This window comes from Schistocerca cancellata, chromosome 4 (assembly GCF_023864275.1).
Source record: "Schistocerca cancellata isolate TAMUIC-IGC-003103 chromosome 4, iqSchCanc2.1, whole genome shotgun sequence".
Classification (NCBI taxonomy): domain Eukaryota; kingdom Metazoa; phylum Arthropoda; class Insecta; order Orthoptera; family Acrididae; genus Schistocerca; species Schistocerca cancellata.
Window position 1 is genome coordinate 44,625,079 of NC_064629.1, and position 22,514 is coordinate 44,647,592.

A 22,514-nucleotide genomic window follows, 5' to 3' on the forward strand; every position below is an offset into this window, starting at 1 on the left:
ACCATGCACTATGCAGCGTCGCTTTCTGTGTCGACGATGACCGTGGACTTTTTTGCACCTGGTATCCAGCACAGTGGCCAGTCCGTTGTGGTGAGGCCGCCATGTACCCTATTGGTTGTAGCTCCCTGACCACACAGCTGATGCCTGCACCGTTAACTCCCCACGTATGCCAAGGGGTAGATGCCCATCCCCCTGGGGCATCGGAACTCCCGGCAATGGCCATCCTGCCAGGTGACCTTTGCTGAGGCAGGGTGGCACCCATGGTCGGAGTGGTTGGCATCAGGGCGGATGACACGCGATGAAGCGTAGTCCATCATTTCCTGCTGGTGGTGAAACACCAGCAGTCTCTAAGCATTCATGAGCTCAATTCAGTGCACAGAAGTGCGACCCCAAATTGTTCCCCTCCCTGGCCACACCGTGGGAGGAACGACAGGCTAAGGATGGTGGCAAATCTTATTCGCCCCGGTACCTTGTCTGTTCGAGAGCCGATAGAGAATCTTTCATGCCGATGAAGGCTCAGTTTTGTTGAGCATTTAGAGGGCAAGTTTGGGGAGGTGGAGGGCTTGTCCAAAATGAGATCTGGGTCAGTCTTGATCAAAACATCATCCTCTGCCCAGTCACGGGCGTTACTCACTTGTGACAAGCTGGAGATGTTTATGTAACTATCACGCCCCGTAAGAGCTTAAATATGGTCCAGGGTGTCATATATCACAGGGACCTTCTTTTGCAGTCTGACGATGAGCTCCACTCCAATTTAGAGTGGCGAGGTGCCCATTTCATCTGATGTGTCCAACGGGGTCTGAGGGATAATCAGGTTGCCACCGGTGCCTTCATCTTGTCCTTCGATGGTGATGCATTACCTGAGAAGGTCAAGGTGATGGTCTACCGCTGTGATGTAAAGCCCTATATCCTTCCCCCGATGCGGTGCTTTAAGTGCTGGAAGTTCGCCCATATGTCTTCCCGCTGTACTTCCAGCGTCACATGTCGAGATTGTGGACGCCCATCACATCGCAATACTCCATGTGCCCCGCCTCCCATCTGTGTCAACTGCGGAGAGCACCATTCGCCTTGCTCGTCAGACTGCAGGATTCTCCAGAAAGAAAGGAAAATCATGGAGTACAAGACCCTGGACCGACTGATTTACACTGAGGCTAAGAGAAAATTTGAATGCCTGCATCCTGTGCATATGACATCATCTTATGCCGCCACTACAACAGTTCTGGTACCATCAGCTCCGCCAACCCCAGTCACATCTCGGAGCCGGAAGCCTACACCTGCCCCTTTGATGATGGGGCGCATTTCCCTCCCTGTTGCTCCTGCACTACCTACTTCGAGAGCAACACCCTCCAAACCATTGGGGATATCAGTCCCCACTTCTGAGCCGGAGAAGCGTAAGTCTTCTTAGGTTTCTCTCGCTAGGAGGGGGTCCCTTGGGTCACTCCCTTCCCAGGTTTCTGCTACTGGGAACGATGACACCCGCCAGTGGCTGAAGAGCCCAAAAGCAGCTGGTCGTAGGGCTTCATGCTTATCCTCAGTCCTGGAAACTTAGCCAGTGAAGTCCTCGCAGCCAGGGAAACCCAAGGAGCAGCGAGAGAAATCCAAAAAGAAAATCCCCAAGACCAAGAAAGTTGCGGTGGCACTTACACCACCGCTATCTACAAGCTGTGCATCTGAGGATGGGGTGGAGATTTTGGCGTCCACTAAGGACCTAGATCTTGCCAGACCCACAGACACAATGGATATAGCCTGCTCAGGCAATAAGTCGGTGGCAGCAGGTGACTACCTCATTGAATGTTCCATGCATTCCCAGTCTCTTGATGCCATCGTCCTCCAGTGGAATTGCGGCGGTTTTTTTCCACTGCCTGGCTGAGCTGCGGCAACTGTTAAGCTTTACACCTCCTATCTGCATTGCCCTCCAGGAAACCTGGTTCCCAGCAATGCGGACCCCTGCCCTCCATGGCTATAAGGGATATTACAGGAACCAATCACTGAAGAGTGCTGTGGCCTCCCACATTGTTGATCCACCTACTGTGGAGAAGACAACCACACCGAAACAGCACGAGAAGCAATCTAAGGCCATGATCAGGGGGCTGTCTGGGATATGTGATGAGAAGACAGTCCAAGAGGGGCTGTCATGTGCTGGATTCTGGGGTGCAACTACTAAGCTGCATAACCGGCCGAACAAGAAGAGGCCGCCTCTGTACGTCATTGTAGTGGGAACTGCGACGGATTGTAGCAACATCTTTGGGCTAAGGAAACTCTTAGGCTTTCCTGTGACTGCTGTAGCTCTCCCCCTAGACATGGACCCTAAGCCACTGTGCTTCAGATGCCAAGCTGAAGGGCATGTGGCTAAATACTGTCGCAGCTCGCCACAGTGCATAAAGTGCGCTGGTGCGCATGACACCCATACCTGTGACATGATGAGAAGAGGCGGTAACTTGTGCTCACTGCAGTGGGCAACATGTGGCAAACTGGCATGGCAGCCCAGCATTCACCAGCGATGGCTGCACTGGAGACAAGGCGCAAACTGAGAAGACACGAAGACAGTGTCGTAAGTGCCGCCAAGCGAAGACACAACTGAAAGGAGAGAAGACAGCTTCCACTGACCAAGGTCGATCGGAATATCGCGCCAGTGAGTGTGTCGCGAGGGACCGGCCACCAGGTGTTGCACAGCAGGTGCCGCGAGTGTGGGAGATGCTCGCCATGCTGGCGGCCACGATGGAAGAGGTGATTTCAGCCTTCAAAGCCACCATGGATGCAGATAGGGCAACTTTTAAGGCCACCCTGACTGCAGAGATGGAGGAGGAGTGCATCCAACTGTAGCAATTGTCCATGACATCTGTGGGGACGCCGCAGGCGAAGAGATGATGCCATCCGCTGTTCCCCTAATGGAGCAGCTGGCGAAAGGACACACAGAAGAAGAAGAAGAAGAAGAAGAAGACGACAGAATCTGCCGTAACAATGCCGAAGTCTATAAGTTGCAAGCAGATCTGCTCTGGCAAGTGGGCTACCAGAGAGATCTGGATGCTCAAGGGCATGGGCTACATTGTCCACTACACAGGGAAGACTCAACTATGGCCCTCATTGAGCCTGTCAGCACAGCCAACGAGTGAGGAGTGGTGCCACTACGCGACCACACATCTCCAAGCACTTGACTTCGACACTCACCCACCAGACACCAATGGGTGACCTGGGCCTTCCCCCATGCCAAGTCACCAATGGGTGACCTGGGCCTTCCCCCACGCCAAGTCACCATTGGGTGACCTGGGCCTTCCCCCACGCCAAGTCACCATTGGGTGACCTGGGCCTTCCCCCACGCCAAGTCACCATTGGGTGACCTGGGCCTTCCCCCACGCCAAGTCACCATTGGGTGACCTGGGCCTTCCCCCACGCCAAGTCACCACTGATGCAGTGTGACAGAGGGCCCTCACAACCGATACAGCAGCACACCGTGCTGCAGCACTATCACAGACTGATCTTTTATGATGAACATGTATACCGCAGAGACAGGCTGGACTGTGAAGGGGGAGGCGTGTTTATAGCGATAAGAAGTGCAATAGTATTGAAGGAAATTGACGGAGATACGAAATGCGAAATAATTTGGGTGAAGGTCACGGTTAAAGCAGGCTCAGACATGGTAATTGGATGTGTCTATAGGCCCCTTGGCTCAGCAGCTGTTGTGGCTGAGCACCTGAAGGATAATTTGGAAAATATTTCTAGCAGATTTCCCTACCATGTTATAGTTCTGGGTGGAGATGTTAATTTGCCGGATATAGACTGGGAGACTCAAACATTCATAACGGGTGGTAGGGACAAAGAATCCAGTGAAATTTTTTTTAAGTGCTTTATCTGAAAAGTACCTTGAACCTTGAACCGTTAAACAGAGAACTGACTCGTGGCGATAACATAATTAGACCTTCTGGTGACAAACAGACCCGAACTATTTGAAACAGTTAACGCAGAACAGGGAATCAGCGATCATAAAGCGGTTACTGCATCGATGATTTCAGCCGTAAATAGAAATGTTAAAAAAGGTAGGAAGATTTTACTGTTTAGCGAAAGTGGCAAAAAGCAGATTTCAGAGTACCTGATAGCTCAACACAAAAGTTTTGTCTCAAGTACAGATAGTGTTGAGGATCAGTGGACAAAGTTCAAAACCATCGTACAATATGTGTTAGATGAGTATGTGCCAAGCAAGATCGTAAGAGATGGAAAAAAGCCACTGTGGTACAACAACAGAGTTAGAAAACTGCTGTGGAAGCAAAGGGAACTTCACAGCAAACATAAACATAGCCAAAGCCTTGCAGACAAACAAAAATTACGTGAAGTGAAATATAGTGTGAGGAGGGCTATGCGAGAGGCGTTCAATGAATTCGAAAGTACAGTTCTATGTACTGACTTGGCAGAAAATCATAAGAAATTTTGGTCTTATGTCAAAGCGGTAGGTGGATCAAAACAAAATGTCCAGACACTCTGTGACCAAAATGGTACTGAAACAGAGGATGACAGACTGAAGGCCAAAATACTAAGTGTCTTTTTCCAAAGCTGTTTCACAGAGGAAGACTGCACTGTAGTTCCTTCTCTAGATTGTCGCACAGATGACTAAATGGTAGATATCGAAATAGACGACAGAGGGATAGAGAAACAATTAAAATCGCTCAAAAGAGGAAAGGCCGCTGGATCTTATGGGGTACCAGTTCGATTTTACACAGAGTATGCGAAGGAACTTGCCCCACTTCTTGCAGCCGTGTACCGTAGGTCTCTGGAAGAGCGTAGTGTTCCAAAGGATTGGAAAAGGGCACAGGTCATCCCCGTTTTCAAGAAGGGACGTCGAACAGATGTGCAGAACTATAGACCTATATCTCTAATGTTAATCAGTTGTAGAATTTTGGAACACGTATTATGTTCGAGTATAATGACTTTTCTGGAGACTAGAAATCTACTCTGTAGGAATCAGCATGGGTTTCGAAAAAGACGATCGTGTGAAACCCAGCTCGCGCTATTCGTCCACAAGACTCAGAGGGCCATAGACACAGGTTCCCAGGTAGATGCCGTGTTTCTTGACTTCCGCAAGGTGTTCGATACAGTTCCCCACAGTCGTTTAATGAACAAAGTATGAGCATATGGACTATCAGACCAATTGTGTGATTGGATTGAAGAATTGCTAGATAACAGAACGCAGCATGTCATTCTCAATGGAGAGAAGTCTTCCGAAGTAAGAGAGATTTCAGGTGTGCCACAGGGGTGTGTCGTAAAACCATTGCTATTCACAGTATACATAAATGACCTTGTGGATGACATCGGAAGTTTACTGAGGCTTTTTGCGGATGATGCTGTAGTATATCGAGAGGTTGTAACAATGGAAAATTGTACTGAAATGCAGGAGGATCTGCAGGGAATTGGCATGTGGTGCAGGGAATGGCAATTGAATCTCAATGTAGACAAGTGTAATGTGCTGTGAATACATAGAAAGAAAGATCCCTTATCATTTAGCTACAAAATAGCAGGTCAGCAACTGGAAGCAGTCAATTCCATAAATTATCTGGGAGTACGCATTAGGAGTGATTTAAAATGGAATGATCATATAAAGTTGATCGTCAGTAAAGCAAATGCCAGGCTGAGATTCATTGGAAGAATCCCAAGGAAATGCAATCCGAGAACAAAGGAAGTAGCTTACAGTATGCTTGTTCGCCCACTGCTTGTGGGGTCCCTACCAGATAGGGTTGATAGAAGAGATAGAGAAGATCCAACGGAGAGGAGCGCACTTCGTTACAGGATCATTTAGTAATCGCGAAATCGTTACAGAGATGATAGATAAACTCCAGTGGAAGACTCTGCAGGAGAGATGCTCAGTAGCTCGGTACGGGTTTTTGTTGAAGTTTCGAGAACATACCTTCACCGAGGAGTCAAGCAGTATATTGCTCCCTCCTACGTATATCACGCGAAGAGACCATGAGGATAAAATCAGAGAGATTAGAGCCCACACAGAGGCATACTGACAATCCTTCTTTCCACGAACAATACGAGACTGGAATAGAAGGGAGAACCGATAGAGGTACTCAAGGTACCCTCTGCCACACACAGTCAGGTGGCTTGCGGAGTATGGATGTAGATGTAGATAGATGTAGACATGACATGACGTAGTATCTGCTTGCATGATAACCGCTTCTAACTTAACCCATCCTTGCATGACCTATTGCAATCAGCAAGACATCCGCTACTGCTCTTACTACCTGACCTAACTATTCCAGAGGTTTTTCCCCCTTGGTGCTTGCCTTGGCACTTTTTCCCCTCTGCCCTTCAAACCACTACCCTTCATTTGACTTTCGACCCAGTATATCTCCAGATGAGTGCGTGTAAATGGTTAACCACAACCAGCCATACGTAAACATCACAGTACCCACATCCTGTGACATCTCACATTAGTGAGGCATTAGACCTTTAGATTTGAACCATCATGCCAGTGTGGGCGTGAAGGGACTCCACCTCTTTCAAAATCCTCCTTTATAAATGAGCTACACTTCCCTATAACCCTCTCAATAAATGAAAGTTAACCATTCGCCTTCTGTACTACTGACTTTATGAAGTCATTTCATTTTATATTGCTTTGCAAAATTTTGCCAAAATCTTTAATCGGCGTGATTGTGTTAGGCAACAAACCACTAATACTATTTAAATATTACAGGATTGTTTTTTCTGTTCATTACATTTTTCTCTGTTTAGAGCAAGCTGCCATTTATCACAACAAATAGAAATTCTGTCCTTAACATCCTGTATCCTCTTACAGTCACTAAATGATGACACTTCCTGATACACTACAGCATCATCAGCTGTTGCAGATTGATGATCACGTTATCCATCAGATCATGTATGTTTATAGATTATGAGAGTGGTCCTGTCACAATTCCCAGAGGCACTCCTGGCAATACCCTTGTCTCTGAACATCCTGCCAATCCGTGACAACTTACTGGGTTGTAGTACTTCAGAAGTCCGCAAGACACTCACACATCCGGGAACCTAATCTATATGCACGGACCTCCATTAACAGAATGCAATGGGGCACTTCAGTCAAATGTTTTCTGGAAATTGAAATCTGCTTGTTACCCTTAGTCCATGGCTTGCAGGATATTGTAAGAGAAAAGGGCAAGCAGAGTTTTACAGTGTTGTGACAGGTTGTCTGAAATGAATAGGGTTCTAAACAGGTGATAAATAACATTATTATTGCACGCGTAAAATGTAAGACTTCAAATATATTTATGGTCAAAATGAACACTTATCTTTTGTCATACAACTTCTTCTTTGCTTCACCTGCCTCGAGATGACTGGGTGTTTGTGTTGTCCTCCTCATTTCATCATGATTCGCAAAAGTGGCAAGACTGGGCTGAGCAAAGGTTGGAAATTTGTACAGGCACTGATAACCGCGCAGTCGAGCGCCCCACAAACTCCATCTTCTTCTTCTTCTTCTTCTTCTTCTTCTTCTTTGCTGTGAGTTTGGGTTAGAGCATAGGTACATTTATATATGTAGATAGAACCAGCATAACAGTTGTGCTGAAATCGATGGTCATGGTAATACAACTTGAAGCGGTGCTCAGTAGAAACTCTCCCTTGGAGCACTATTCAGAGACTGTTCAAAACATATGCAACGTCTTGCAGATTAGCTTGAAGAGTCTAACTGATTGTTTTGAACTCTGTTGCCGCCAGTCACGTTACCTTGTTATTGATTGCTGTGGACTAGGTGTTGCCTGGAATGTAGTCTGGCATAGAACTGACCTTATGTCCATGTGTTGGTCTGTTTCAAGACAGGCTGCAGATGGTGGCGCTGAGAACCTCTGGGCACCTCTGGGCACGTGTTGTACTAATTCTGCCTTATTGGTGTGGCCAGTGATGCTCTGTTATCGAGGAGCATCTTTGATCTTCATGGTGTTGATTGCAGGCACCAGTGCTGTACCTATGGACTACACCACGCACACAAGTGATGTTTTCTGAATGTGTGCTGATTTGTGGAGCTCAACTTTCCTGTCTCAAGGAAATTTATTATATTTGAACTTTGGATGTACTTAAGAATTCAGCTCCAAACTAATGTTAAGAATATTGGTCTGTAATTCTCTCTTCTTTTACACTTCTTATGTGCAGGAGTCGCCTGCACTTTGTTCCAGTCATTTGGGACTTTTCGCTGGGCAAAAGACTTCTGATAAATGCAAGCTTAATATTGGGCCAGTGTCAAAGAGTACTCTTTACGAAACTGAATTGGGATTCCATCTAGACCTGATAATTTTTGTTTTCTACTCTTTCATTTACTTCTCATTGGCAGGGATGGCTGTTTTCCTATGTCTTCCACAAAGGAATCTGTACAGCTGTCAAATGATGTGAAACGTTTGCATGACCCTCTTGCATGAATTATGTTATAAACATGAAATTGAGAACTTTGGCTTTCCTTTTGTTGTCTTCTAATGAAGCAATAGACTGGCCATCAAAAGATAGAATAGAAGCCTTCAACACAGTGATTGTTAAATAGGACTCGGAATGTTACCGAGTTCTCGGCAGTATCTTTCACTCAGGTATGATGGTATCCCTGACAATATGCAAAACTTCAGCTAAAGAAGGATCTGATTGTCTTAATGCTTCAGCACTCATTACACTAGTCCATTGATGATCTGATCATCGTGTCCTCTATTAATGATTCTGCGTATGGTTTTCCAGAACGCGCAAACTTAACATTTTCTTCTTGTGGCTCTGCGGATCCACAGTCCATGGTGCATAACTGTCAGAGGTCTTACAACTTAGGAGGAACTCTGAATGTGCAGCAACCACATGTATTTTTGTTGCAGTATCTTCATTTTGAAGCAAGTTAGTAGTGGTTATTGGTAGCACTGATGATTCGGACAATGGTGCCAATTTTTGCACAAGATAATAGAGCTGTGGTCTGGTGGATAATAAAAAAAAAGCTTCCAACTTCACTGGACAGTTAATATCACTTGCATGGAAATTAGATGCTAAGATGTTTTTTTTTTTTTTTTTACACTTTCCAGTCCATTTGTGCTTCATTAAACAGCTGGAAAGCCAGGCTTGCTGGAAGTGATTGTAGACATGCCAGATCTGTCACTTTCTGTATGAGCTCATCCTACTGATAGTTGTTGTTTCAGAGCTTGAAAGAAAAATTGTTTGCCCATGTTGCTTGTCACACTCAGCAAAATGGCCTGATAAGTTCTGTTTTGGCACGGGGTGGGCTGTAGTCTCAAACAGCCTTCGTCACCACTGTTCTATGTCTGCTTTTCACTGAACACAAATTAAGTACAAATAAATCACACAATATAATAGAGCATGACTCTTCTTGCTTCTTGATCTAAACAGAAATAAACTTCAGGAGGTGGATACCTTATGCCATTAAATTACTCTGGAGATTTACTGAATAACTCAAAATGTTAATACTGGAGAACATTGTTTGTCCAACTGGGAAACACTGAAATATGGACCACTGCCAGTGCACATGTGTGCCGTCAATTTACTCAAAGAAGGCTGGCAAGCCAGAATGTCGACAGCCAGGAATAACGAGGTCCAATTCAGTGTCTAGAAAATTACCAAGTATTGCAAAGTTGTCAAAAATAAGTCCATGGGGGAGCATGTTGTACACATCAGCGAGCCAAGACATATGAGGTCGATAGCATGTCCAGTAAGGAAAAACATAAACTTTTGTCCCATTATTTTATGAAAGAGATTAAGTACAGGGCTATTACAAATGATTGAAGCGATTTCATAAATTCACTGTAGCTCCATTCATTGACATATGGTCACGACACACTACAGATACGTAGAAAAACTCATAAAGTTTTGTTCGGCTGAAGCCGCACTTCAGGTTTCTGCCGCCAGAGCGCTAGAGCGCAGTGAGACAAAATGGCGACAGGAGCCGAGAAAGCGTATGTCGTGCTTGAAATGCACTCAAATCAACATCAGTCAGTCATAACAGTGCAACGACACTTCAGGACGAAGTTCAACAAAGATCCACCAACTGCTAACTCCATTCGGCGATGGTATGCACAGTTTAAAGCTTGTGGATGCCTCTGTAAGGGGAAATCAACTGGTCGGCCTGCAGTGAGGGAAGAAACGGTTGACCCCTTTTTCTTCTCTGAAAAAAAAACTTACAGGACACGTGTATCTGGACATGCTGGAAAATTGGCTCATGCCACAACTGGAGACTGACAGCGCCGACTTCATCTTTCAACAGGATGGTGCTCCACCGCACTTCCATCATGATGTTCGGCATTTCTTAAACAGGAGATTGGAAAACCGATGGATCGGTCGTGGTGGAGATCATGATCAGCAATTCATGTCATGGCCTCCACGCTCTCCCGACTTAACCCCATGTGATTTCTTGCTGTGGGGTTATGTGAAAGATTCAGTGTTTAAACCTCCTCTACCAAGAAACGTGCCAGAACTGCGAGCTCGCATCAACGATGCTTTCGAACTCATTGATGGGGACATGCTGACCCGAGTGTGGGAGGAACTTGATTATCGGCTTGATGTCTGCCGAATCACTAAAGGGGCACATATCGAACATTTGTGAATGCCTAAAAAAACTTTTTGAGTTTTTGTATGTGTGTGCAAAGCATTGTGAAAATATCTTAAATAATAAAGTTATTGTAGAACTGTGAAATCGCTTCAATCATTTGTAATAACCCTGTATATAACCTTGAATTTCCCAGAGTCTGAGGTAGAATGGTTACAAAGAGAGAGAAGGTTGCACAATAGCTGGAGAGATTACATCAGTTTGTCAGACCTTATGTAGAACCAACAGAAGATTAATGAAGCGTGCTAGAAGCGAAAGGTATCAAAACAGTGATAAGAGTCTTGTCCCAGTCTCCCATTGGCTTGTTTCTGTATTCCTCGTACGATATATAGACTTCATGAAGCAAAACGAGAAGTCTGTAATCAGTGTTAACATACTGAAAAATGTACAGACCACTTCTCTTAGTGCTCTTCTGTACCTCTAGTTGTGTGTTATCTCTGTTACAATTGGATGCATAAGAAGTCTGAATTGTATTTACTACATCCAATACTTAATTACTGAAGCAACTAAAACACTTATAAAACATAGCAGAAAGGATGTGCACTTACTGCAACTTGATTGTTTTAATGACCACCTTTATAATTAATTTTATCTTCAGAGCTAAATCGCAAAGTTGGGGTGTCACCATGTTTTAGTACATCGCTTGAAGTTATTACTCTTAATTTCAGTGTGAAGAAATTCTTAATAAGTCAGTTTATTATTTTAAGGTATAAATTATTTTATTCTTGTGCAGAGGACGTGCTAGACTAATTCTTATCATTATAGTGTATTATAAATTGAGGTTCCCTGCCACATTTTCCTAATCTCAGGAAATTCTATAGAGATTCTAATATATGGTTTTCACTATTATATAGAGTGATTTGTGAGAAAAGTTAGTGTGTATATTTTAAAAGTCAGCTGGCCATAGCTATTTCGTGCTAGCCTTGCAAAGCTGTGACAGGTTGCTGGTGTTATTTGACTATATATAGTTTCCAGAATGAATTTTCACTCTGCAGAGGAGTGTGCACCAATTTGAAACTACCTGGAAAATTAAAACTGTTTGCCTGATCAGGACTTGAAACAAAGATATTTGCCTTTAGCAGGCAAGTGCTCTACTGAATGAGCTATGCAAGCACGACTCATCACCCATCATCACAGCTTTACTTCTGCCAGTACCTCATCTCCTACCTTACAAAATTCATAGTTCACCTGCGTAGCTTGGTGGACCTACAACCCTGGAAGAAAGGATATTGCGGAGGCATGGCTTAGCTACAGTCTGGGGGATGGCTTCCTGGAAGACAAAGGTTCCAGGTTTGAGTCTTGCTTCAGCACACAGTTTTAATGTGTTGAGAAATTTCTAACTATAGTTTGATGAATCTATATTTCTTAGGCAATCCCAACAAAACCTGCATTATTGCCTGTTTCTTGCCAGTGGAACAGTATGTGAAACACCTTTTAGGTCTTAAATTATATATTGAGGGTATAGATGTATGTACTCGCTAGTTCTTTGGGAATGTTTAGCTAACCATTAATAACTTGTCACAATACTAAAAAGTTTGAAGTTGTTTTTTATCATAATGTGAATACACTGGAAAGTATAAATAAATGAATGCTTTGTTAAGAAATGTGACTGCAAAGTATAAGCCAATGTAAAACTTGATGTTTTTTAAAAGTAATGTTTCTTTAATTTGTTTTACCTTCTTCAGAGAGTAATTGTGAAATGTATTCTTGTTAATCTATCTGGAAGTTGCTAAAGGTCATGAGATTTGTATCTTGGCAGACAAGTTGGTAATCTTAGAAAGACTATAGAATTTCGGGCCCTTGCAAACGCCAGAGCCCAATGTAAAGACATTTTACCAGTTTTAATTCATAAAAATGATTTTGTGCACAAAATCAATGTAAAAACTTTTTACCTGTTTGGAATTTTAACAACAATCTTACAGAATCAAAATCTGCAAAAAGATGTGTTTATCAGAATATTCAGTTTTAAGAAAGGTATGTTTGCAATTAGAAGTCTTCTGCTTAACTGTTACTCATAATGCAAATCTGACCTGTCTCACTGACCACTGGCTCACGGATGAAGGATTGTTAATTTCCAAGCTACAAAATTTTAAAATTGGCACTAGCAATGTTTAGTCATGTAAAAGGGGTTGTGGCTGTCTAATTCATGGCCGGCCTCTGTGGCCGACCGGTTCTAGGCACTTCAGTCTGGAACCGTGCTTTTACTACGGTCGCAGGTTCGAATCCTGCCTCGGGCATGGATGTGTGTGGTGTCCTTAGGTTAGTTAGGTTTAAGTAGTTCTAAGTCTAGGGGACTGATGACCTCAGGTGTTAAATCCCATAGTGCTTAGAGCCATTTCAACCCTTTTTTTGTTGTCAAAATGGGGTTAATTGAACAAAAATAGTCATTATAATGATGAGAAACTCTTTGAACACTGTGTGTTTAAACTTAGTCTTTATAAAGTAATCATTATTTGTGTATACAGATCATGTGGTGGCAATCTTTCAAAGCTTTTAGAAAATTTGGAACTTGTTATGAATGTTTACATTTCAAAAGGAAACAGAAGTATTTTATGTGATGACTTAATGTTAATTTTTCCAGTGAATTACTAAATTATCTTGATATAAGCAATCTTAATTGCTACACATGATATGGAAAACATTGTCCAGTGATCCCTCTAGAATAACTGCCATCTCCAGTAGCACTATTGAGCAGTTTTGATTAATAATTCTTTTGCTCTATTATTAAATGTTAAAAATAAAGCAAATGAGTTGTCTAATCACCATGGGATCTTTATAAAGTTAGTGTTGCCGTGCTACATACATGCCAAATGCTACATACATGTTGTCTTCTTTGTTTTATGGGCACACTTTTTCCACAGTTGTCTAGGTTATACAGTATTTTGAGACTGCAATAAAATTCAGGTTAAGACCAAATGTATTTTGCTTTATTTTAAAGCATCTGCAGTGGTCACTGTAACAATAATAGCTTCTCTTACAATATTTTTTTTGCTAGGAATGAAGTTTTCATGCTTTCACTTACTGTTATAAACAGTATTAAATTATGATTGTTGCTCACAGTTTTTTTGTTTCGTACATGGTTCTTCATGTTCTTCTACACACATGTGGTAGATTTGAGCACACAGCACTTTCACTAACACAAATATATTCCTGTTGTTGTGTTGTGTAGGACCACTGGCATTTTGCCTTTTCGTGTACTTTGTTTTGATATTGCCGCATGTGTTCATAGTTCGTATGGTACAGTGATGGGTGATCTATCCAGAATGAGATTTTCACTCTGCAGCGTAGTGTGAGGTCCAGAGTTCGAGTCTCGGTCCGGCACACAGTTTTAATCTGCCAGGAAGTTTCATGGGTGATCTATGTTGAGTGTATTGCCTTGTTTGTGTGATTATTTTTGTGGTGTTTACAGGTGGTGTTCTTTTTCTGCTATATGTTTTATTACTTAAAATAACATTTGGTTGCTAATGTTTGTTTGGTCATTTATTAAATGTTTTCTATTGTTGCCATTTGGATTTGAAAGTCAGTGCATCCCGCAGTATAAAATAAATACACAAAATGGTGAGATGGCAGTGGACCTTCATGGCACAAAAATGTGAATTATTTAGTGTGAAAGTGCTGTGTGCTTAAAAAACCTTGAATAATTATTATAATTTAATACTCTTTATACTAAGGATGAGAACTATTTGTAGTAGAAGCAAACAAAATTGTAAGAAAAGCCATATTGTTACAGTGACCACTGAAGGTGCTTTAAAGAAAAATTAAATGCAGTTGGACTTCATAAGACTACTAATATAGTCACAAAAGATGGTTAACTTATATAACTAATATGTAAAGACATTTAATTTATGATCACGAATCCTGTATAGGTGTGTTCAGTGAAGATAATACTATTAAGAAAGCAAAAATATTTCTTGACTCTGTGGCCCATTATTTGAAAATTGCTTTGCCCCTTAAAAGAAAAGTAACTCGGCACAAATAAACCAGTTTCTAAAGGGTGGATTACAAAGGGAATAATTAACTCAGAATGAGGTTCAGAAAGAAAAAATGTAAGCAGAAAAAAGCATGAAGTGATCCTAGTTTCGTATATTTTCAAAAATAGACCAAAACATACCTAGGTAAGTCATAAGTAAAGCTAAAAAAGTTGCAAATAATAATTATACAAAAAACTTAACCACTTCATGCAGTTTGGGATCTTTAGATTTACCTTGGAACTAGAGGTATTAAAGAAGGTGCAGTTCATCTAATACATAATGGAACTAAAATATCAGATGCAAAGGGTAAGTGAAGCTTTTAACAAGCATTTTTCAAGTATTGCTTCTAATCTTTCATTGCTGGTTACTTCACTGCACTGTCTTTTTCCCACTGATTTTATAATCAGGCACTACATTGTTCCTAGCACCAATAACTCAAGAATTATTATTGAAAATTATCAATGGAAATGGTAACTCGTATTCATTTAGTAATGGCCTGTCTGAGGTTTTCTTAAACATATGGCTGTAAAAATTATAATTCCACTTTATGATGTCTTTAACAGTTCCCTAGTAATAGGCTGTTTCCCAGATGTTTTCAGAATTGCTTAAGATATTCCTCTGTTTGAGAATGGAGACATAAATTGTGTTAATAATTATTGACTAATCTCCATTCTTTCTGCCATAGTGAAGATTCTAGAGAAACTAGTGTTTGGGGGTGTAATTTCTTTCCTTGATGAATATTGCCTGCTCACAAAATTCAGTTTGGTTTTTGCAAAAACAGGCCCATAAATGCAACATCATTTTTTTAATTATTAAGTTCAGAGTGCTTTTAAAGGTAAACATTCTGTCTCTGGTCTTTTCACAGGCCTAACTAAAGCCCTTGCCTTAATTACTCATTCTCTGCTGCTTGAAAAAACTAGTTACTTGGTACTAGAGGCACTCAATGTATATGATTTAAGTCATACTGCACTAACATGAGGGTGGTTGGATTCTCAAACAAAGATTATATTAAAGTTCTATCCAAAGTAACTATGATCAGTTATGGTGTCTCCCAAGGTTCAGTTACAGGACCCTTACTTTTTATTTGGGTTGTAAAGTATGTTATTACAGATTCTATCAGCAGGCCAATTTTCTAGATACGCACAAACAAACTACTGTAAAACAAAAGCAAAACAACTCAAATGCTTTACAGTGCCTCCAGAAATCACAGTGCCTACATGGAGCCCACACTAATTGATGATGAAACAATACAGCAAGTCAGTGAGATTAAATTTCTTGGTGTGAGTGGAATAATCACAGAGAGAAAGCTACTAAAGAAATAGAGCAGTCTTGTCTTATGTTTTTTGAATTCTTAGTCAGTCCTGTGAGATCTCAACCCTAAAAATAGTTTATTTTGCATTAGTACACTCCATTCTCTCTTACAGTGTCTCATTTTGGGGGGTCAGTGTATTATGAAATTTTTATGAGGCAAAAAAAAGGTAACGAAGCAGGTATCTCCGCACACCTCCAGTAACTGCATTTTCGGAGAACTGAGAATCCTGCCTGTTCTCTGCATTTATACCTTAGAAACTGTGACTTTTGTTAAAAAGAATTTGTTTGTTTGAGCCCATTCATGATCGTAATACTTGCCCCAGTGCGGACATTTGCCTCAATAGTCAGAGACTGACAGAAAGTTTACTTGGTGCAAGAAATATGAGCAATGTGCTTTAGAATAAAGACTGAAAGTTTACTTGATGCAAGAAGTACTGGCAGTATACTTCAGACTAAACTACCCCATCAGTTAGGGAAAATAGAAACACATTTAGGAATAAGGTAAAAAAAAAAAAAAAAACATTTAAACTCTTTTCATCTTGTTGATTACTACATAAAATCCAATTTGTTCTAGCAGTTCTTGTTCTTTTAGTGTACAGTGTATTGTGCTTTAACTGAAAATGTCATCTGATGAACTGTGCTGTGCTCAGTTTATTAGTGAATTATCTCTCACAAGCCAGTCTATTTAACAGTGCTCTATAATTTAGAGTTTAAAATTTATATCTTATATTGTAAATTGAATTTTGTTCTAAAAATTTGTTTGTCCAATATCCTTCTATATCTTGTAAGTGTAGGATTTGATGAACCAAATAAACAATAAATCTCTGATGTGCTCACTCATGGCTTTGCCCAGTGGAACTCCTCATTCTCATACTGGACTACGAGGTGATGCATATTTGTTCCATAAATGTCATCTCTGACTGGTGATAAACTATTGTTGTCTAGTATCTGAATATTTTTATGGATAAGCTGAACATTCACATATATACATCCCTCTAGAGTTATAAGTGGTTAACAGTTCTCTTCATAGTGTCTGTGGCAGCAGAAATTGTGTTAAAGTTGGTCATTGTTAGGTATCTGCAGCTTCATATAAGTATCATTTTTCATTTTTTTGTCTTATCTGCATTGCAGAAAGTAACAGTTCAATCATTTACAGTACATAAAGTCAGAGAATATTTTCATGTGACTGTATGTAATGTATGAATTGCACTGCATTTATGAAGCAACGTATGTTTTTTTGTTATCCATTTAATTTGACATTTCTCATACATGATCAGTTTCACCAAATTCAGTATTATCTATACTAACGTGATGATACACAAATATCTAGTTCCTTCAAATACTTTCAACAATCTTCTTCTACTGTCAATACTGCTATTACAAGCATGTGAGGCTTGTGGGTGATTACTTCAGCATCAGCTGGAAGATAGACAATTTATGAGAGTTGTAAATGATTTCCTTTTTCCATACTCATAATTATTAATGGTTTACTTTCCTTAGTTTTATGGTCATTTATTGTGAACTTCTAAAAAAAAGAAAGTGTCTAATGGAAATGGGTCAGTTCTTTCAAAAATTTTGTGTTTGTGTAGACAGAGTAAATCATGCAATTGTTTCAAGAGTGTATATAGCCATTACTTTTTTTCCAGTTTTACCTGCAAGACACAAAAAGTAGCAACGGGACTTTTGTCAATAACCAACGTTTAAGTAAGAGTGCTGATGAATCTCCACCCCGTGAAGTTTGTTCTGGTGACATTGTACAGTTTGGTGTTGATGTGATGGAGAATGCCCGTAAGGGTGAGTGTATAATCATTTTTGTAGAAAATTTTATTATTGGCTAGACAGTGTGCTGTCTCCATACTTTCTTGGAAGACTAAATTCAGATACAAATTAGGTTGTATCATATCACAGCTGTGCCAGCTCATGTTACTGTTGATAATACTAATTGTTTAAGCTCTTACCAGTGCCAGCAAAAGGTAAATGATAACCAGACATATTGCATACACTTTGTGTAAAGAGATTTGTTGAAATTGAAAGCATGACTGTTGAGTGTGTTTCATTCATGACTTTGAAGTATACTTTCAAAATTACATTTTAAAGGTAATATATAATTTTTCTTGCTGCTGAATAAACATTTGAAATTGTCTGCTTTGTACTGTACTGTATTGCGTTGTATTATGTCAGATAGCTTTGAAGGGTTCTGTATACAGGGGCAAACAACAACTCACACTGACAAGGCAAATCATTATAACCAGTTGCTTAAGAGCATGTTGAGCCACCTCTGGAAAACAACACAGCAGTGATTCTGCATAGCATAAATTCAGCAAGTCCTTGCTAGGTTTCTGGAGGTCTGTGGCACTAGATGTCTATGCCAGTGTGTTCCATCAGTTTCAGATCAGGCAAATTAAGGGACCAAGACATCAGTGTGAGTTTATTATCATGCTCCTTAAACCACTGCACCACATTTCTATCCATGTGACATGGACAGTTAATCATCTTGATGATGCTGTCACTATGCAGGAAGATGTCAAGCATGAAAGGATACTGGTGGTCCACAGTAAAATTCACACAGCCTGTAACTGTCAAGTTGCCTTTGGTTACAACTACAGGTCCCATGAAAACCCTGGTGAATCTCTCACGTAGCATATCTCCACTGGCATGCTGCTGTGGGGCAGGGTGTGTTTCGTAGCAGCCATCCGTGTGGATGATGGTGTATCCAGACATGATCATCGATCTGGTGTTACAAGAAATGTGATCAGGTGCCCAGTTTCCATTGATACATGGTCCACTGCAGTTGTAGTTGATGAAGTCGTTGGCTTGGTGTGGAAACATGTAGGTGTCTTTAGCTTGATGTGTCTTAAGCTCAACAAATGGGCTGAACGTTGTTCTCCAAAACACTAGTGCCTGGACTAACATTGTACTCTGTTGACAGACCTGCTGCCTGTCCTTTGCAGACCAGGGAAGCCTCTGAACTCTTATGTTCTGTAATGAGGTGTGAATTTCCAACACATTATTACCTACTCGTGCTTACACTGGCTTTAAACTACTTTCCTTAGATGCTCTCCTGACAGTAGCACACACAGCCAACCAGCTTCACTTTTTCCAAGATTCTTGCTCCTAGGCACTGGTCCCTAACAATCTGCCCTTTTTCAAAGTGGCATATATCAGTGGTTTCCCTCATTTGCAGCCAGTATCATTAGATTGATTGCTTATTTATCTTAGCTCCACTTACATAGTTTTCTTACTGTGTCTTGTGCCTGCAACACCAGCAGGCAATATTCTGTCTTGTGGTGGGCAGTGGTCACAATGTCAGTGTAAATTTACAACTGAATATAATGAAACCAGCTGCATAAACAAAATTTAATTTCTGTCTGGTTTTGGGCACAAAGTGCCCTTCTTCAGAAGGTTGTGCCTATCGCATTATTTGTGAGTGTCAGTAATAAAGTGCATACAGCAAAATGCCATGCTCATATAGTTCAGTGTCTGCATAAAACTGTGAAGTACATTTTGCTGTATGCTCTTTATTATTGATACTCGCATATAATGCAATGGACATAACCTTCTGAAGAAGGGCACTAAGTGCCCGAAACTTGTAAAGAAATTAAATTTCTTTTACGCAATTGGTTGCTTATATTTCACTGTAAATGACTACCATATTTACTCCAATCAAAGCCGCACTTTTTTTTCCGGTTTTGAATGCAAAGTAAGCAGAAGTTCTGAGAAATGTTGGTAGGCGCCACCACAACTAACTTCTGCTGTCAAATATATGTAGCGCTACACAGGCATGCTTTGTAGGCACAAAGATAAATACAGTCACCAAAAACTCTGTGACAGTAAATAAATTTTAAAAAAAAGTAGATGATGAGCTTTTTTCTCCGCCCCGAGTTTCAACCATGCATTTTCATACATTATCCAATGAAGTAAATAGAAATTCCATATGGTTCATCTTTGAATGTAGCAGCCTTTCAAATATTCGTACCAACAAAAATAAATTTCTTTACACAAAAATAAATTTCTTTACACAAAAATAAATTTCTTTACACAAAAATAAATTTCTTTACACAAAAATAAATTTCTTTACACAAAAATAAATTTCTTTACACAAAAATAAATTTCTTTACACAAAAATAAATTTCTTTAACCAAAAATAAATTTCTTCACACAAAAATACCAACAATGCACAAGGCTGTAGGATTGTTGCACAAGTTGATACGCTGGGGCTCATTAAGATTTCACGTAGCGGCACCTATTGCTTCGTGGAATTTTGTGAAGTGCTTGTTGGTGTTAGTGAACCATAATGAAGCACTCCCATTATAGTGCCAAATTTAAGAGGGGAGTTATTTCTTTTGCGGAAAAAAGTTCTAATCGTACTGCAGGTCTGTGATACGGGATTGATGAGAGCAACGCCAGGTGATGGCGACTGCAGAGAGACAAATTATTTGAATGTTCAAGTAGCAGGAAACCATTTAGTGGGCCAAAGTGTGGCCGATATCATGCACTAGAAGTGATTTTAAATGAATTTGTCAGGCAACAGCATCAGAAATTCCTGTCTGTGAACGCTGAAATTTTAAAAATTAAGGCACATGAAATTGCTAGAGAGCAAAAAATTGAAAATTTTAAGGCTAATCGCAGCTGGATTGATCTGTTTATGACGCGCTGGGATTTTTCTCTTCGGAGGCGAACTTCAGTTGTGCAGAAGCTGCTGAAAAATTATGGAGAACGTCTGGAATTTCAGCCCTTCATAACTAGGCGGTGCACAGAAAAGCAATACCTTCTTGGTCAGATAGGAAATGCTGACCAAACTCCCATATATTTTGACATGCCGTCGAATTGTATGGTTGACACCAAAGGAAAGAAAGACATAAGTGTTCTTACATCAGGGGGGTGAAAAACAGTGGATGTCCGTCATTTTCAAGTGAAAGACTTTACCGAAATCGGATGTGTTTCCAAAAACTATAATTGTATGAGCAAACAAAACTGGGTGGTTTTCGGAGGACATAGTGCTGGAATGGATTAGGCATGTGTGGAATCATCGTCCTGACGCAATGCTTGGTTTACACAGTCTGTTGGTATTAGATGCATACACAGGCCGTACGACACCTGCAGCAAAACGAAAATTAGAGGAAAGCAACATGGACTTGGCACTAATTCCAGGCGGAATTACATCAATTCTGCAACCACTTGACATCTGTTTGAATAAACCATTTAAAGACATACTTAAATGCATATACACAGACTGGATTTCGAAAAGCAACAGACAACTGACACCAACAGGACATGTAAAATGCGCAAGTTTGTTGCAAGTGTGCCAATGGATTTATGACGCATGGAAGTGTGTTCCAAATCAGGCTGTGCAACAAGTATTTAAAAATTTAAAAAAAGACGACAACAACACACTCTAGATTTGAAGTCATTACTAAAATTCTACTACGAAAATCCGACCTGGTCAAGCTTAACCGCTGAGCTTATGGATCGAATCAAACTACTGTAGCTGTATATTGATCCATTCGACCTAAATTGTGTCTCATGTTACAATGGATCAACTTTGTTTTGATTTGGAGGTGTGGTCTAAAACTTTTCTCTCACCTTGAATTTAGAGTCTCAAATTTCAGGTACGGCTTAGATTTGGGAATTCTCCCCCCCCCCCCCCCCCCCCCCCCCCCTTGATTTTGAGTCTCATTTTTCAGGTGCGGCTTAGATTCGAGTAAATAAGTAAGTCGCTCAAAAGATGGATGAAATACTAAACATTACAACTTAATTCAGTGTTTGGCCTTACTAGTTGCGTACGTTGTTTGTGAAGAGAGTGTGGTTGTTGTTCCACCTGTACTCTAGACTGTCTGTCTTTTGAAGTGGGCATTTCATGGGGAATTTAATGGGTGCTTTTTGATTAGTATTTTCTCACAGAATCGAACACAGTTTCCTCATATGGGATTGTGCAAAGACTTCTTTGTCGCAAATCTTTGCCAGCTTTCTGTGACATGAAGAATCCAGTTTCCAACATGTTTTTATTTACTACAAGAAATTTCTTAACGTTGGGATAACACCTGTTACAAACTGTTCTCCATATATTTTCTTCACTGTCCACTCACTACATCCTGCTGCATCACGCATTGAAATACATATTTTGTGAATGCGCAGATATTGATGAGTGCTTTTTTAAACTAAGTTTGGAACATTCTCAGTATTCATTACGATTGGGGGGGAGGAGCTGCACACACTATTGTAGTTCAGACATTGAATATCCAACATCTGAGAATTGGAGTACTACAAGAATCTATACTTGGCCAATTGATAAAATCTCGCCTTCCAGTGTTATGGGGGTGTATTTTAGTCTAGTAATTGTATTAAGGGGCATGACTGGTAGAAGGTGGGACTCTTGTAGTTGTTTAAACAAGATGGCTATGCATATACACTGTGAGTATTTGCTGCCAAATCTCTTTTAAGCCTACAAACCATTGGTTAACATGTTTGCACCTAGCCATCTGGCAGTACTATATGTGGCTGGCTGGTACAGGAATGAATCATTTTATGTAAATATTTTTAATACAAGAAATCTATCAGAAATGAACGAAATTTTCAAGAATTGTTCAGAATAGCCCTCTATTACATCTAAAATCTACATAACCACTTAAAATAAATTTTTAGTGTGGTGTATTTTGAGACACTCTTCA

The 22,514-nt window shown here is 40.7% G+C and overlaps 1 protein-coding gene across 5 annotated transcripts in view; it reads left to right on the top strand.

Annotated features, from left to right (window-relative positions):
- The window catches only part of LOC126183319 (sarcolemmal membrane-associated protein-like), a 285,047-nt gene that overhangs the window by 81,038 nt on the left and 181,495 nt on the right, over nt 1-22,514 (top strand). For all 5 annotated transcript variants that reach the window (XR_007536720.1, XM_049925175.1, XM_049925177.1 and 2 more), the window contains exon 4: nt 17,493-17,640. Coding sequence is in view for 4 of the 5 variants with exons in the window: in XM_049925175.1 (XP_049781132.1) it covers nt 17,493-17,640 (148 nt within the window). In the remaining variant the exon portion in view is untranslated. The remainder of the gene's footprint in view (nt 1-17,492; nt 17,641-22,514) is intronic.